This window comes from Trichomycterus rosablanca, chromosome 1, assembly GCF_030014385.1.
Source record: "Trichomycterus rosablanca isolate fTriRos1 chromosome 1, fTriRos1.hap1, whole genome shotgun sequence".
Taxonomy (NCBI): domain Eukaryota; kingdom Metazoa; phylum Chordata; class Actinopteri; order Siluriformes; family Trichomycteridae; genus Trichomycterus; species Trichomycterus rosablanca.
Window position 1 is genome coordinate 38,249,296 of NC_085988.1, and position 13,775 is coordinate 38,263,070.

Genomic DNA, 13,775 nt, shown 5'->3' on the forward strand with positions numbered 1-13,775 from the left:
GTCAACTTTTTGCATTTCCAAATAATTATTAGTCATCTGACACAGATTTACAAAATCCATCAAATATACCCCCAAAACTTCACAGCCTCTTTAGTCAGTCTTTATTTGTTCACTGACTAACAAAAGCATCTCCTTACTTTTAAAGTGTTTTAAATAAACCAATGCAAGTGCGGGGAGCAAAAACACAACAACATATGATAATCTAGAACTTCCAAAAAGTAATTATAAAAATATGTTACACTTTCCTGACAACACTTTCATCATTGATGCTTATGCTATCACATTAGGGCGTCATGTCTAAACCCCTAATAAACTGTCCAGGAAACCAGCATGGAGAAGTTCATACACTAGTGAGGAGAAGAGGTGAACAAACATTACTCAGAACTCATAGTAAAACATCAGCATGAGCCAGATGACTTTGCTTATCTTCTTCGCAGCATAATCGGTTAGACGTAAGACTTCACACCTAAGTGAGAAATTGCCCCTCGTGATTTCCAGCATGGATAGGGGAGATATTTTAGAGCCTGTACAGCACTTTCAAAGGAGAAGGTTGAGAATCATCATGGTAGCTTTGAATGTCCCTGGCCTGCATGATGGCCGTCTGCTACAGAAGTGTCCAACTAAGATAGTCATTACCCATGGCAAGCCTCAAAAGTCTCGTAAGAAACTAAAGGTGACTATTTGCATACTTTTTGTGGAGCTATTCGAGAGGTTTACCTTTTTCGGGATTGTTTGCAATATGATTCTTTTTTGCACCATCAAGTTGGGATATGAAAATTACCAAGCTGCCACAGTAAACTTGTGTTTTGTGGGAGCTAGTACACTCACACCTGTACTTGCAGGATGGTTTGCAGAAACGTGTTTGGGAAGGAAAAAAGTTCTTTACCTTTGTGCTCTACTTCATTTTATTGGTAAGTGAATTTTTCTTATAAGTATTCACTAGCGTTTTACTACAACTGCTGAAAATGATTTTTAAACAATTCATTTAGTTTTATTGGATTTACAGATGTAGTCAACATTATTGGCACCCTGACTGTTTAGTATAAAAGGGTTTCAGAAATCAGTATATATGTAACAACTGTGTATCATCAAAATATTTAAATACAACCCCAAATCAGAAACAGTTGGGACAGTGTGGAAAATACAAATACAATTAAAAAGCAGTGTTTCTTACAGTTACTTTGACTTTTATTTCATTGCAGACAATGTGAACCCAAGATATTTCATGTTTTGTCTGCTCAACTTTATTTTATCCATTCCTGCATTTCAGGCCTGTGACACATTCCAAAAATGGAACGAAAACAATTTAGGGCTAGTAACGAGGTAAAAAGCTAAATAATAATTAATTTCAACAGATGATGAAAACAAGAGATTTTAATCATGATTTCGTTCAAAACCAGTATCCATGGAAGTCTTTGATGAGCAAAGGTGGGCAGCGGATCTCCAGTTTGTCAACAAATGTGTGGAAAATTATTGATTTTTTTTTTTTTTAAAACAATGTACCTCAAAAAAGACTAGAAAGGATTTACATATTTCTCCCTCTACAGTGCGTAATATTATTGAATGATTCAACAAATTGTTAACCATGTCCAGAAGCTGTGTCAAGTTCTCTGGGCTCTAAGTCTTTTAAGATGGACCAACATAGTGGAAACGTGTTTTGTGGTCAGATAAATCTGCATTTTTTTTTTTTTTTTTTTTTGGAAGAAATAGACATCATGTGCTCTGTACCAAAGTGGAAAAGGACCATCCAGACTGTTATCAGCAACAAGTCCAAAAGCCAGGGTCTGTCATGGTATGGGACTGTGTCCTTGACAAAGGTCATTGACACTTCTGTGATGATGTCGTTAATGTAGAAAAGTACATTGAGATTTTAGAGCAACATATGCTGCCTTCAAGACAATGCAAAACCACCTGCTGCACACATTACAAAGGCATGGCTGCGGAAGAAGAGGGTATGGTGTATTGGACTGGCCTGCCTGCAGTCCTGACCTGTTCCCAACAGAGAATGAATAGAGATTTTTGAAGCGAAAAATGTGGCAATGACGACCCCGCACTGTTGCACACCTTCAGACGTGTTTGCAGGAAGAATGAGACACTGAAACACTAAATCACTTGGTATCCTTGGTGCCAAAACATATTCTAAGTGTTGTGATAAGGAATGGCAACAGTACAAAGGGTTTAATGCATTGCCGCCGCAACTTTTTTGGAGTGTGTTGCCTGAAATACAGGAATGAATGCATATTAACACATAAAAGGAAGCTGACCAGATGAAACATGAAATATCTCTGGTTCCCACTGTCAGCAATGAAATAAAAGTCAAAGTAAATGTAAGAAACACTGCATATTTATTTGCATTTTTCATACGGTCCCAACTGTTTCTGATTAGGGATTATAGCATGTCCAAATATATTCAACAATGCAACAGTAAGAGCCTCTGTGAGCTTGTGGTTTCTTCCACTCTTTACTGCAATTTTCTCAAGCTTTTAACTATTTGCAGGATTCCTTTCCCAATAGCAGATTTCAGGTCTCCAAAGATTTTTAACTGGATTGAGATTAGATCATTTCTGGCCAGTTTAAAACAGTCCATTTTTTCTTCTTAACCATTCTCCACTGTGTTTCACTGTAGGTAGGATGCACTTTTCTTTATAAATTTAATTTAGTCATCTTTATACATACAGCTGGTGTGCACTGCCAAAGAGCTCTAGTTTGGTTCTAACTGTCCATAGAACATTTTCCCAGAAGGATTGTGATTTGTCTATGTATGTTTTGGCAAAGTTCAGTCGCTCTGTTGTATGCCTTATCTTTAAGCAGTGGGGTCCTCCTTGACCCTTGCCCATAGAGTCCTGTTTTGTTCAGTATGCACTTTATGGTACAGGATGAAAGCATCACTTTATATGTCTCCGGCTCAGCCTGAAGTTCTCTGGATGTTGTATGTGGTTTTGTGGTTTTCCTTTTTCCAACACCTTCTGGATAGTTATCAACTGTTTCAAAAGTAGCAAACTTCTTGATAACATTTTGGACTATTAAATCCAGGATACCAAGATATTTGAAGATAGTCTTGTACCTTTTAGACTGCTTGCCTTTGTGAACAAGGAACAAGGAATAAAACGCTACTGTCCATAATTTCTCCTTTACAGGTACTGCCATGCTCCCTGTAGTGGCATTTCCCTTTGAGGATTTCTACATCGACACACACAATATTGTTCATCATCTTAAGCCACAGGTGCAACATATACTCTTCTACACAGGGTTGCTGGCAGCTTCTCTTGGTATAGGAGGTATTCGTGCTATCCTTTGCCCATTAGGAACCAATCAACTTGAAGATTATGACCAAAACCAGCTATTATCCTTTTTTAACTGGTAAGTTAAATCAGGTTAGATTTGGAAAGCTGTACTACATTTTAAAAATCCTTTTGCTTACAAAATCGACTTTGGGCCAACAGGCTCTACTGGCTAGTCAACATGAAATCTATGGTTGTCTTCTTGGGGATTGCTTTCATCCAGCGATCAGTGGGCAGAAATCTAGGCTTTCTCATTCCTTTTACTTCTGTTCTCCTGGCTCTTACTGGCATACATATGGCACGCAGCAATCTCATCTTACGTCCCAAGAAAGGTAGAAAATGAATCAAATGTTTAAAAAAAGGTTTACAGACACTTGTACAGGACATAATGGATGATTTCTTTATTGTGGGTTTTCTAAAAATATGAGTAAAAATGTACTTACAGTAACTTAGATTAGCACTCAGGTGGTGCATTGGTCTATTACACTAGCCCACCACCTGCTATTGGCCGGCCGGTGTCTACACAGACATGATTGGCTATGCCCATGGGAAAGGGGATGGCTAAAGCGCTTCCCTGTCCATGGTGTTCCTGCCTTGCGTCCAGCATTTGATGAAAATAAAACGTTAAAAAATAATAACATTTATTTATTAGATGACAAAGAGGGTTTTATATTGTCATTTAACTTTGTGGCATGGCCTCCAAATTCATTGTTGATTATTATATTTCACAACAGCTGATAACTTCTCTGTGATCATATAAATATGGCTATTTCAACTGCATTCATTAAACTTAGAAAAATATATTACAATGGACTTTACAACAAAGTAAAAATAATTTTGTCACAAAACAAAAACAGGTGCACCAATCAATAAAACCTTAAGACAAATAATAACCATGCCCCCTACAAGTGTATGCAAACTTCTGGTCTTAACTGTTGAAACTACAGTATATCAAACATGTTGTCTGTTGTTAGTTTTTTAATAAAGGTTTTCTGTTTTGGGTATCATACAGGTAATTCCTTGCTGACCACACTGGGCGTGTTTTTAAACTCCTTACAAATGTGCTGCCTGCGATATCGCCATTTAAGTGGAGATGTAGCCAATTGGTTTGACCGTGCCAAAGAGAACAATGGAGGATGCTACAGTGAGACCAGTGTAGAAAATGTTAAGATTGTAGTAAAGCTTTTTCCTCTTTTTGGACTGCAGTTGCTCTACCGGGCTTGTATTATCCAGGCAAGTATTTGTAAAATACTGTAAAGTAATGTTACTAGGCTTTTATGTGATGATATATTGCATTCATTTAAAAGCATGTACTGAAGGAGCTAATTAAGTTCACATTCATTTTTAATTATTTGTTTTGTTCCATTTCGATTCTTTACAGATTCCATCAGGATACTACATTCAGACCATGCATTCGAATTTAAACCTCAGTGGTTTGTTGCTCCCAATAGCAGCAATGAATGTGATCAGTATCGTACCACTGCTAATTTTAGCACCAGTACTACTTTTTGTCTGCATGTGCTACAACACTGTAAGGAAAATACCTCCATCTCCTGTTAAATTCCTAGGTATGTTTTACAGTCAATCAACTTATTACAAGATACAGTCACCAAGCACTTAACTGGTGAATACATTCATTGACTTACACATAAGCTACCCACATTTATTCTTAATGAAAACATTGAGAGTAAGGTATGTGTTCCTAATGAATAATTTTAAAATCCCAACAACAATGCATGTTATCTATCAGAACAGCACATACTATAATGTCATTATTGTCCACCACCAAAACATTGTATGGTCAGTGGAGGTCTTATTAGGGTCCTCTTTAATTGGTAAATGGGGTACACTGGGTATTAATGTGTACAAATGAGCAACAGATGGGCTACAATTAGTTATTAAATACCCACAAAGCTTATCTGTGTAGTAGGTGTGGCTTAAAATCTGTACATGTATATACCAGAAAATAAAGTGTGTGGTTAGTGTATGTGTGTATAAATGTACTATATGTATATACGGATCTGGCAAACATAAGAGACCACTCCAAATTCTTGTTTAATTTGCATTTCTATGAATGGCAGCCATTTCATTCCAGTGCTATTTATTACCTCAAAAGTAGCTGAAATAAAAAAAAATAACTATTGACCACACCACCAGAGTGGAAAAGAGAAGTTTTTAGTGAGGAACATAGGGGTTCAATTTTGGCTTTACTGGTAGAGGGACACAGTGGGCATCAGGTTGTTTCCATCATTAAAATTTCAAAGTCTGTGGTTCATACAACTGACCAGCAGATGGTGAAAACGACTCTCTTACTAGATGACTGCAAGTCATTTAAATGTCAATCAAAAAGCATATAATGACAAAGTCACCTACAAAAAGAATGACAAATGGCAGCTGAAGTAAAGTACACAAAGGGGACAGTTTGAAACAGTATTCTAGGGGCAGAGTTGAAGTCGTGCAATGCTAGTACAACTCCTTTCATCCTAGATTAGGGTCATCTCTGATGAGTCCAGTTTTTTGGCTTGGCCCAACAAGCCACAGCGTTTCGCAGCATTTGCAGTGGTCTCTTAATGTATATCTTATTGTAAATAAACAATAAATGTGAAATTTTCTTTCTTAGTAACAGGACATGCATGTGCAGCTATCTCGGTGCTAATTGCAGGCATTTCTGAGATCAACAGGAAGAACTACCCTCAAACAGAGCACAAAATCTCAGGAACTGTGATGCAGGTGTCCTCGATGGTCTGCTTTCAGCTAGCACCTCAGTATATCTTACTGGGTGTAGCAGAGGCCTTTGTCACACCAGCATGTGAGCATAAACTTCTATGTACAAAAAAACAACTTTTAAATTGAATTTACTGATTGATTAATACCAAAATTATCACTTCTACAATATTAGATTACTTATTAAATTACTGCCTAAAGCAGTTTTCATAATTACTAATTGTTGTCATCCCTACCCAGGTTCTCTTGTGTCTTTCTGTCTGGCCCCCAGCAGCCTTAGAGGGATTTCACTGCAATTCCTCACCCTCGCTTATGGTGGAGGCTGCTTTCTGGGTGCTCTTCTTATTCAATTCTTGTATCATGTGTCTGGTGGTAAGGTTACTTTAGATCCTCTGTGCATTAGTTAAAAGTTTAGAACATACGATTTTATTCAGCTTGTGAATGAACTGGAATTTGTCTTGTCTTCATCCAAGTCATAATTATAAATAAACACATTCTGGCTGAACTGATGACATAAAAACATTTTATACTATGTATGACAAAGATAATTACAGTTTTGCAGCTGTGTCTTATTTTGTGTGTCGTATTTTAATAGGTCAAGTTAATGCACATGACTAAAGCTGAATAATTTTTGCTTTCAGGGAACTTTTATCCAAATATTCTTAATGATGGTAATATGGAGAGATTTTTCTTCATTTTGGCAATGCTTATGACCATAAACACACTGGTCTGTTGGAAAATATCTTACAGGTTAGTTGGTAATTTGTTTTTTATTACCATAGTAAAATTAGTATTTTACTTAAGCTAACTCTTCAGGGTTTTTATGTGTAGTTGAGATACACCTCAAATGCAATCTTTCTTTAACTTCTGAACCCTGCTCCTCCTCCCCCCTCTGCCTCTCTTACTGTTACTGATTTTGCAACAGTCTTTCAGAAAAAGATTGACAAAATCAACCAATCCTTTTCTCCGACTGCCACTGTTTCAAATGGACCCTCAAACCCCTAACAGACTTACCAGCTTCTCTCCACGTACAGGCTGCACAGCATCTCTCATCTACAATCCCACTACCTGCACACTTGATCCTATCCCATCAACTATTCTTCAAGAAATCTCACAAGACCCTTTTACTACTCCAATGATCAACAACTCCTTGACATCAGGTGTTGTCCCTACAGCTGTCAAGAAAGCACAGGTCATCCCACAACTCAGACATAAAGAACTACGGATCAGTATCCCTCCTTTCTTTTCTATCTAAAATTCTTGAACAGACTGTCTACAATTAGCTATCCCTTGTTCTCATTCAGAATGATCTCCATGATCAGTATCAGTCTGGCTTCAAGGCAGACTCCACAGAAACAGCTCTTGTGACTGTCACTGACAAGCTTCATGCAGTCAAAGCAGCCTGTCATCGGTCCTCATTCTCCCTGACCTATCCGCAGCCTTTGACACAGTTAATCATAGCATTCTCTTGTCCACTCTATTCAACCTTGGAATAACTGGTTCAGCATGGCAATGGGTGGCCTCCTCCTTAACTGGTGTTCCCTAGGGCACTGTACTTGGCCCTCTTCTATTTTCAATCTACACCCGCTCTGTTGGTAAGATCATTTCCTCCCATGGCATCTGTTACTACTCCTATGCAGATGATACTCAGCTCATTCCATCATTCCCTCCTTCTGACACACAGGTCTCAGCTCGCATCCCAGCATGTCTTGCAGATATTTGCAGATATTTCACTTTTTTCCACATTTTCCCAAGTATCTGCCCAATTTAAGCTTATGCACTTGTAAACTCAGACATAATGAGCAATAATAATAGCTTAATTACCTATTTCTTTTCCTGTGCAGGTACACAGATCTGACTGTTGAACTGGACAAAAAAATTGGACAAAGTCAACTGACTGAGAAGCTTCTACAGTATAAATCCTGTCTCAGATACTATGATACAATATAAGGCTCAACAACCTGACCATCAATAAAAACTTTCCTGTGACCTCTGCATGGTGGTCAAGCCTGTATTGTATATATTCCACTGCTGTACATGTCTTTAATGTTTCCTTCTATAAAAATGTGATGCTGGCATCACAATGAAAGACTTTAAATTATATTGGTTTGTTTTAATAGCTGTGCAATAATAGTATATTGTTGTAATAGATTAATAAATGTATTTAAGATATCAATCCCTTAAATGTGAAATGCATATATAAAACCTGCAATAAACGTTCCTTATATTAACAGTATCTTAAAGAGTTTTTATCTATGCTAATGATTTTACTGTAAAGCTAAAAGGTTGAAATAGTTTACTACATCAAAAAGCAATATCTGCCAATTTTTATCAAGCTTCAAATAACTTAATTATATGTTAACCATTCCAATTATTACACTGATTTTAAAGAACAATAAGGGAACATAATTTTCAATGGTAATTATTTGATTTATTGGCTTGTATCTTAATAAAATAAGTATTATGTTAACTGAATAAAATATAGAAATAGACAATACAGTCTATTCTAGCTTTTATATTTTCAAGTTGCTGCCTTAAGTCTTGTTTGGGTGCTTATTAAATTACTTATTAAATTAATGTTTTTTATATAAAACACTCAAATACTCACTCAAGGTGAGCAGGTAAACGACTTTCTTTTTCTGATAGACAAGACGAATGTCTTTTTGGACTTTTTCATCCAGCAAATACTGAGGGCAGTGGTAGCTCAGCAGTTTAGATATACAACGAGTAATTGAAAGGTTGCTGGTTCAAGACCCACATCTGCCAGGTTGCCTCTGAGCAAAGCCCTTAACCCTTAAATGTTTGTAATGTTTACTGTCCATGTTGCTTTGGATAAAAGTGTCTGGTAAAGGCCACAAATGCAATTTTTGGGCTACTTTCAAAATTTTGTACTGCTGCTGAAAAACTTGATTAAACTGAATGAAAATTAAGGGAGAGAGAGAGTTCTTAAACAAAACTCAAATAAAAGAGTCCTGAAAAGTCATTACAAAAGAAGGGAAGAAGACAACAAAAAATAGCAAACAGTGCTTGAGCTTTAGTGATAATAGAAAAGAGTTCAAATACTAATATTAAGTAAGATTAGAAGATTTAAGTGTGGTACACTGTTAGTTAACACTAGTGCCATTTATAGCCTATTTTCTTCAGACGTCTGTGACACCTTAGATTTTGAGCTAGTTTAAGCTTTCGAAAGGCGAGTTTTAGACACACCTTGGGGTTGATGTTTTTGCTGGACCTGGCAACCCTGAATGCAGAACTCTGAATAAATAACAGAACATTGGCGACAACGAGATCTACACATTTTTCATATAGCCGAGATGAATCAGTTTCACTGTATTAAATACAACTAAATGTCGACTCACACATAACATTTATAAAACTACAGAACCGACTCCCGACACTTTCAGCTGCAGCTGTTGATAGCAACTGTAGTTGTTAGCAACTGTAGTAGAGGGAGTTAGCTGTGGACGGCGAGCTGTACGGTATGGATCTACCTGAACCTATAAGAAGACGTTTAGGAGATTTCTCAAGAACTGTTTTCGTGGATCAGAAGCATCTTCAACTTTCACCTGAGGATCATATTACATTTCTCAATCAAAGTAAGTCTGTACGCATGTTATCCAATTGCATCTAACGTTAACATTTAATAATGGTGTTGGCTAGCTAGCTAAATTCATGAATAAATCGTAAGTAAATACAGGAGCGTTACTGGACTGGTTTAAGATATGCAGTTCCTAGCCGGTTATGCTGGTATGTTGGGCTGTATGCTTTATAAGTAAGTATAATAATCTTGGCTAATTTGTTAGTTTAGAGCTATATGTTAACGTGCTGTTCTGTGTCGGTGTTGAACACTCACTGCTTCTCCTCACTTTGCAGATGCAGATGTTATATCCAGCTTGCCGCTTCAGATGTCCTTGTTTTTCAACATGTGGTTCTTTCCTCTGTGGTGGATTAGTGAAGTCGTGATGCTGCACCTCAAAGTATCCAATCCTTATTTTTACTACTAATTACAGTTTAATACAGCTGATAATTAAGGCAGATTGCATTAAAGTAGATTTGTTTTTCAAACTGTATGTTGTTTTCCACAAAGTTGAATCAGTTCATCTGGACACAAGTTTGTTGTAGAGATACGTTTCGTCACTCAATTCGAATGACTTCTTCAGTCTGCTTCTACAACAAACTTGTGTTTCTCTACAACAAAAAAGTTTCTCTACAACAAACTTGTGTTCAGATGAACTGATTCAACTTTGTGGATTTGTGTACCTGGATTATTGAGCATGCATCAACAGATATATGTTGTTTTACATTTGCATCACGATTGCACTGAAGGAATCTTCTATAGAGATGTTTAAGTACATTCACTGTTTACTTAAGCATGACTATTTTATTTGCATTGTTTAGTAAATAAGTGTTTTCATAGAGCATATGTACAGTCATTGTATCACAGCATGAAATAAGGTTAAAAAACAGATCCACAGCAATGTTTGCTAATACAGTGGATTCCAAAATGTCCCGTTTACTTCTTTTTGTACACTAGATTGTGCTGTGTCCAACCCTAGATTCTGAATGGATATAATTACCATATACCCATCAGCGTACACGTAAGCACTCATGACAAAGGAAAAACATGTTTATGGAGATTTTTTAAAATTAATTAAAAAATAAAAATAAAAAAAATAAAAAAAAATATATATATATATAGACAGCATTTACAAAAGTTTTCCAACCCTTAATTCAAAACCTTGGAGCTGCAAATCTTCTTTGGATACATCTACAAGCTAAAACTGGATTGGGCAGTTTTGTAAAGCATTCATGTCATTCTTTGACATTCTTATATATCATGTTGAAGGGTGAGCACATATGAACTCCCATCCTCAGATCTCTCCACAGCCACTATGATCCTGGGAACACTTAAAGCTTTCTATATTGTTTTATATCCTAGCTTTGATTTATGCCTCGTCACAGTTTGTTTGCAGATATTGACAGTCAGTTTCTGTGACTTCATAGCTTGTTTTTTTGTCCTGACAGTACAAACTGTGTAAGTTGTGGGCTCTGATAAACTCAGGTGTGTGCTTTTCCAAACTATGGCTAATTAATTTAAATTACAACAGGTGGACTCCAATTAAATTGTAGACCAATCAGGATGCTCTGCAAAGGGTCTAAATACTTTTGTGAAAGCAAGATTTCAGTTCAATACATTCCGAAAAAAGGATGTTTACACTTTATCATTATGGCTGATAAAGAGTAGATTGATTAGTAGAAACAGTAATTATGTCCAATAAAAATCAAATTCACAACACAATAACTTGCACAAAAAGTTAGAGTCTGTGGATATTTTCTGAATTTAGTGTATACATCTTAGAACCAGTATTGTATTTAAATATTTAATACCATATTTTTTTCTCTTTAGTACCCTGCCCTTCCAGACTACTACAAGTTTATCTTGATTACTATCCTCATTGTAATGACCCTTATTGAGGCTATCAGGCTGTACCTTGGCTATGCAGGAAATCTGCAAGAAAAGGTAAAACGTATTTGTTGTTTATGCAAATACAAAAGTATTTGCCTCTTTTCAAATTCTTCTTTTTTGCCCCTTCACATCTTCTTGTACTTCTTTTATTTTTGCATTTTTGCCCCTTCTCAATTTCTTCTATTTTTGCAACAACAAAAAAAGTTAAAATTAATATTAAACTACTTTAATTATTAGACAAACAAAACCCAAGTAAACACAAAATGCTTTTTTAAGAATTATTTCATTTATTGAAGGAAACATGCTGTTCAGCCCTACTTGGCCCTATGTGAAGTAATTGCCCCCTAAATCAAAATGTACCTACCAAAAGTTCACCAAAAACACATTGACAGAACCTAAAAACTCAGATAAACATCTGCAGGCCCTACTTGTCTCAGTTAAGCTCAATGTACACAATTCCACAATAAGAAAGACACTAGGCAAAAATGGCATCCAAGTGATTGTTGCAAGGCACAAACTACCGCTGAACAAAGAGAACACAAAGCCTTGTCTCACATTTGAAACCTTCAAAGACATGGGTCCTGTTACATCTGACATAAGGATAACACCACATTCCATCATAAGAAAATCATATCAACAGTCACACATGGTAGTGGTAGTGTGACAATCTGAGGCTACTTTGCTTCTGCAGGATCTGGATGATCATGAATTCTGCTCTCTATCAGAAAATCCTGAAGGAAAATGTCCACCCATCAGTTCATGACCTAAAGCTCAATCTTTTACACATATGTAAAAGATTCATCACAAATAATTTAATAATTTCACATGGGTGATATACATTTTAAATAAATCTATATATTTAATAAATGGAATGATCATTTAAAAGGTGCATTGTGCACTTACCTGGGTTGTCTTATCTTGTGTTAAAAGTAGTTGGAAAATTTGAAACATTTAAATGTGACAAATGAGCAAAAACAGAAGAAATCAGGTGAGGGGCAAACATTTTACAGTACTGTACTAAAATTGTAAATCTCACACTATTAGACTTGTTTTTGCAGGTACCTGAACTGGCAGGATTTTGGCTCCTGAGCCTCCTTCTGCAGTTCCCTTTGATTTTATTCCAGCTCTTCAACGAATCTATTCTTATTCAGCCTTTGGAAAGAGGGGTTCACATAGTTCTGGCTTTGTTCATTTTAACAGAGGTATAAATATGATTCTCATGAGTGCTACCATAGAAACAAATTAGAATGTACAGTGTGTTTCTCATTTTGGTTTTTGTTTGATTGTTTACAGACTTTGTCTGGTTTTGTTGCCCTGCGTGCAATGGTCAAACACACTGAAAGCCGCTTTCACCTAAGCCAGTTTGATGGAATTCAAGAACTTCGGGCATGACAGCACTCCTGCATAAAGGACCACAAAAATATTTTACTACTGTGTTAATTATATGAAATATGATATGCCTTGTGTATAAACTAATTACTTTTTTATACATTTTGAAATGTGTCCGTCAAAAATAAAATGAAATTGTGCTATATCATGGTATTTTTGTGGTATCACCCACCGCATGTATATGTATGTATGTACTGTTGATGTGAACTGTTTTGATGTATTATATTTTTTACTCACATCATTAGTAAATTGTGTAAAAGTATTTGGTATAATGTTTATGTATGTTTCTATTTTCAATTATAAAAGAGAAAGATATACATTCCTGTCCTGTCCATGTCTCACTTCAGATAACATCAAATGACACAAGATGTTGGAAGATGACATTGGCTTATTTATGAAAGCTCCATAGGGTAAAACCTAAAATCAGGTAAAAATTAAACACAGGTAGTTTCGTTATTTATCAATTTCATCTGCACTCAGATGGCACAGCGATCTGTTACACTAGCCCACCACAGCTGAAATACAGGTTCAAATCTTAGCTGTGCTATCGCCCTACCTGGCGTCTACACAGACATTATCGGGTATGTCTGAGTGGGGGATGGCTAAAGCCTTGTGATAGATTGGCACCCTGTGTAGGTAATTTCTGCCTCGGGTCAGTGTTCCTCTATGAAACCAGACCCCCCCGCGACCCTGACCAGGCTATAGCAGTGGATAAAAATATCAGTTGAGCGTCTGTACCTTCATTATCTTCAGTTTGGTTCGAGTACATGCTAAATTGAATGAATCATTTTAACAACTTAGAAAATTCTTATTTTGCAGCAATAAATTACAGTAGCGTAGCACTAAATTATACTAGCATTCAGCCAGTCAGGCATCTACATACATACATTTTTTGGCTAAGGGGGGATGGCCAA

General features: G+C 36.4%; 2 protein-coding genes across 2 annotated transcripts; both read left to right on the forward strand.

Moving 5' to 3' along the window:
• The first annotated feature begins 562 nt into the window (after positions 1–562).
• Positions 563–7,955, forward strand: slc15a5 (solute carrier family 15 member 5). Its single transcript, XM_063000984.1, has 9 exons — positions 563–911; positions 3,138–3,360; positions 3,444–3,613; positions 4,294–4,514; positions 4,663–4,849; positions 5,902–6,090; positions 6,246–6,377; positions 6,647–6,755; positions 7,850–7,955. Exons 1-9 carry the CDS (start codon positions 563–565, stop codon positions 7,953–7,955), a joined length of 1,686 nt encoding a protein of 561 aa, XP_062857054.1.
• Positions 7,956–9,381: 1,426 nt separating this feature from the next.
• On the forward strand, positions 9,382–13,126 carry tmem17 (transmembrane protein 17). The gene is made up of 5 exons (XM_063002573.1): positions 9,382–9,601; positions 9,879–9,982; positions 11,413–11,526; positions 12,531–12,674; positions 12,766–13,126. The coding sequence occupies exons 1-5, from the start codon at positions 9,487–9,489 to the stop codon at positions 12,862–12,864; spliced, it is 576 nt and encodes a 191-aa protein (XP_062858643.1). The 5' UTR covers positions 9,382–9,486; the 3' UTR covers positions 12,865–13,126.
• The last annotated feature ends 649 nt before the right edge of the window (positions 13,127–13,775 follow it).

Excerpts from the sequence above, each read along its gene's own strand:
- slc15a5 (XM_063000984.1), top strand. The coding sequence starts at position 563 with ATGGTAGCTTTGAATGTCCCTGGCCTGCATGATGGCCGTCTGCTACAG. Across the intron at positions 912-3,137 it reads TGCTCTACTTCATTTTATTG|GTACTGCCATGCTCCCTGTA; the intron begins GTAAGTGAATTT and ends TCTCCTTTACAG. Across the intron at positions 3,614-4,293 it reads CATCTTACGTCCCAAGAAAG|GTAATTCCTTGCTGACCACA; the intron begins GTAGAAAATGAA and ends GGTATCATACAG.
- tmem17 (XM_063002573.1), top strand. The coding sequence starts at position 9,487 with ATGGATCTACCTGAACCTATAAGAAGACGTTTAGGAGATTTCTCAAGA. Across the intron at positions 9,602-9,878 it reads TATTACATTTCTCAATCAAA|ATGCAGATGTTATATCCAGC; the intron begins GTAAGTCTGTAC and ends CTCACTTTGCAG. Across the intron at positions 11,527-12,530 it reads CAGGAAATCTGCAAGAAAAG|GTACCTGAACTGGCAGGATT; the intron begins GTAAAACGTATT and ends TTGTTTTTGCAG.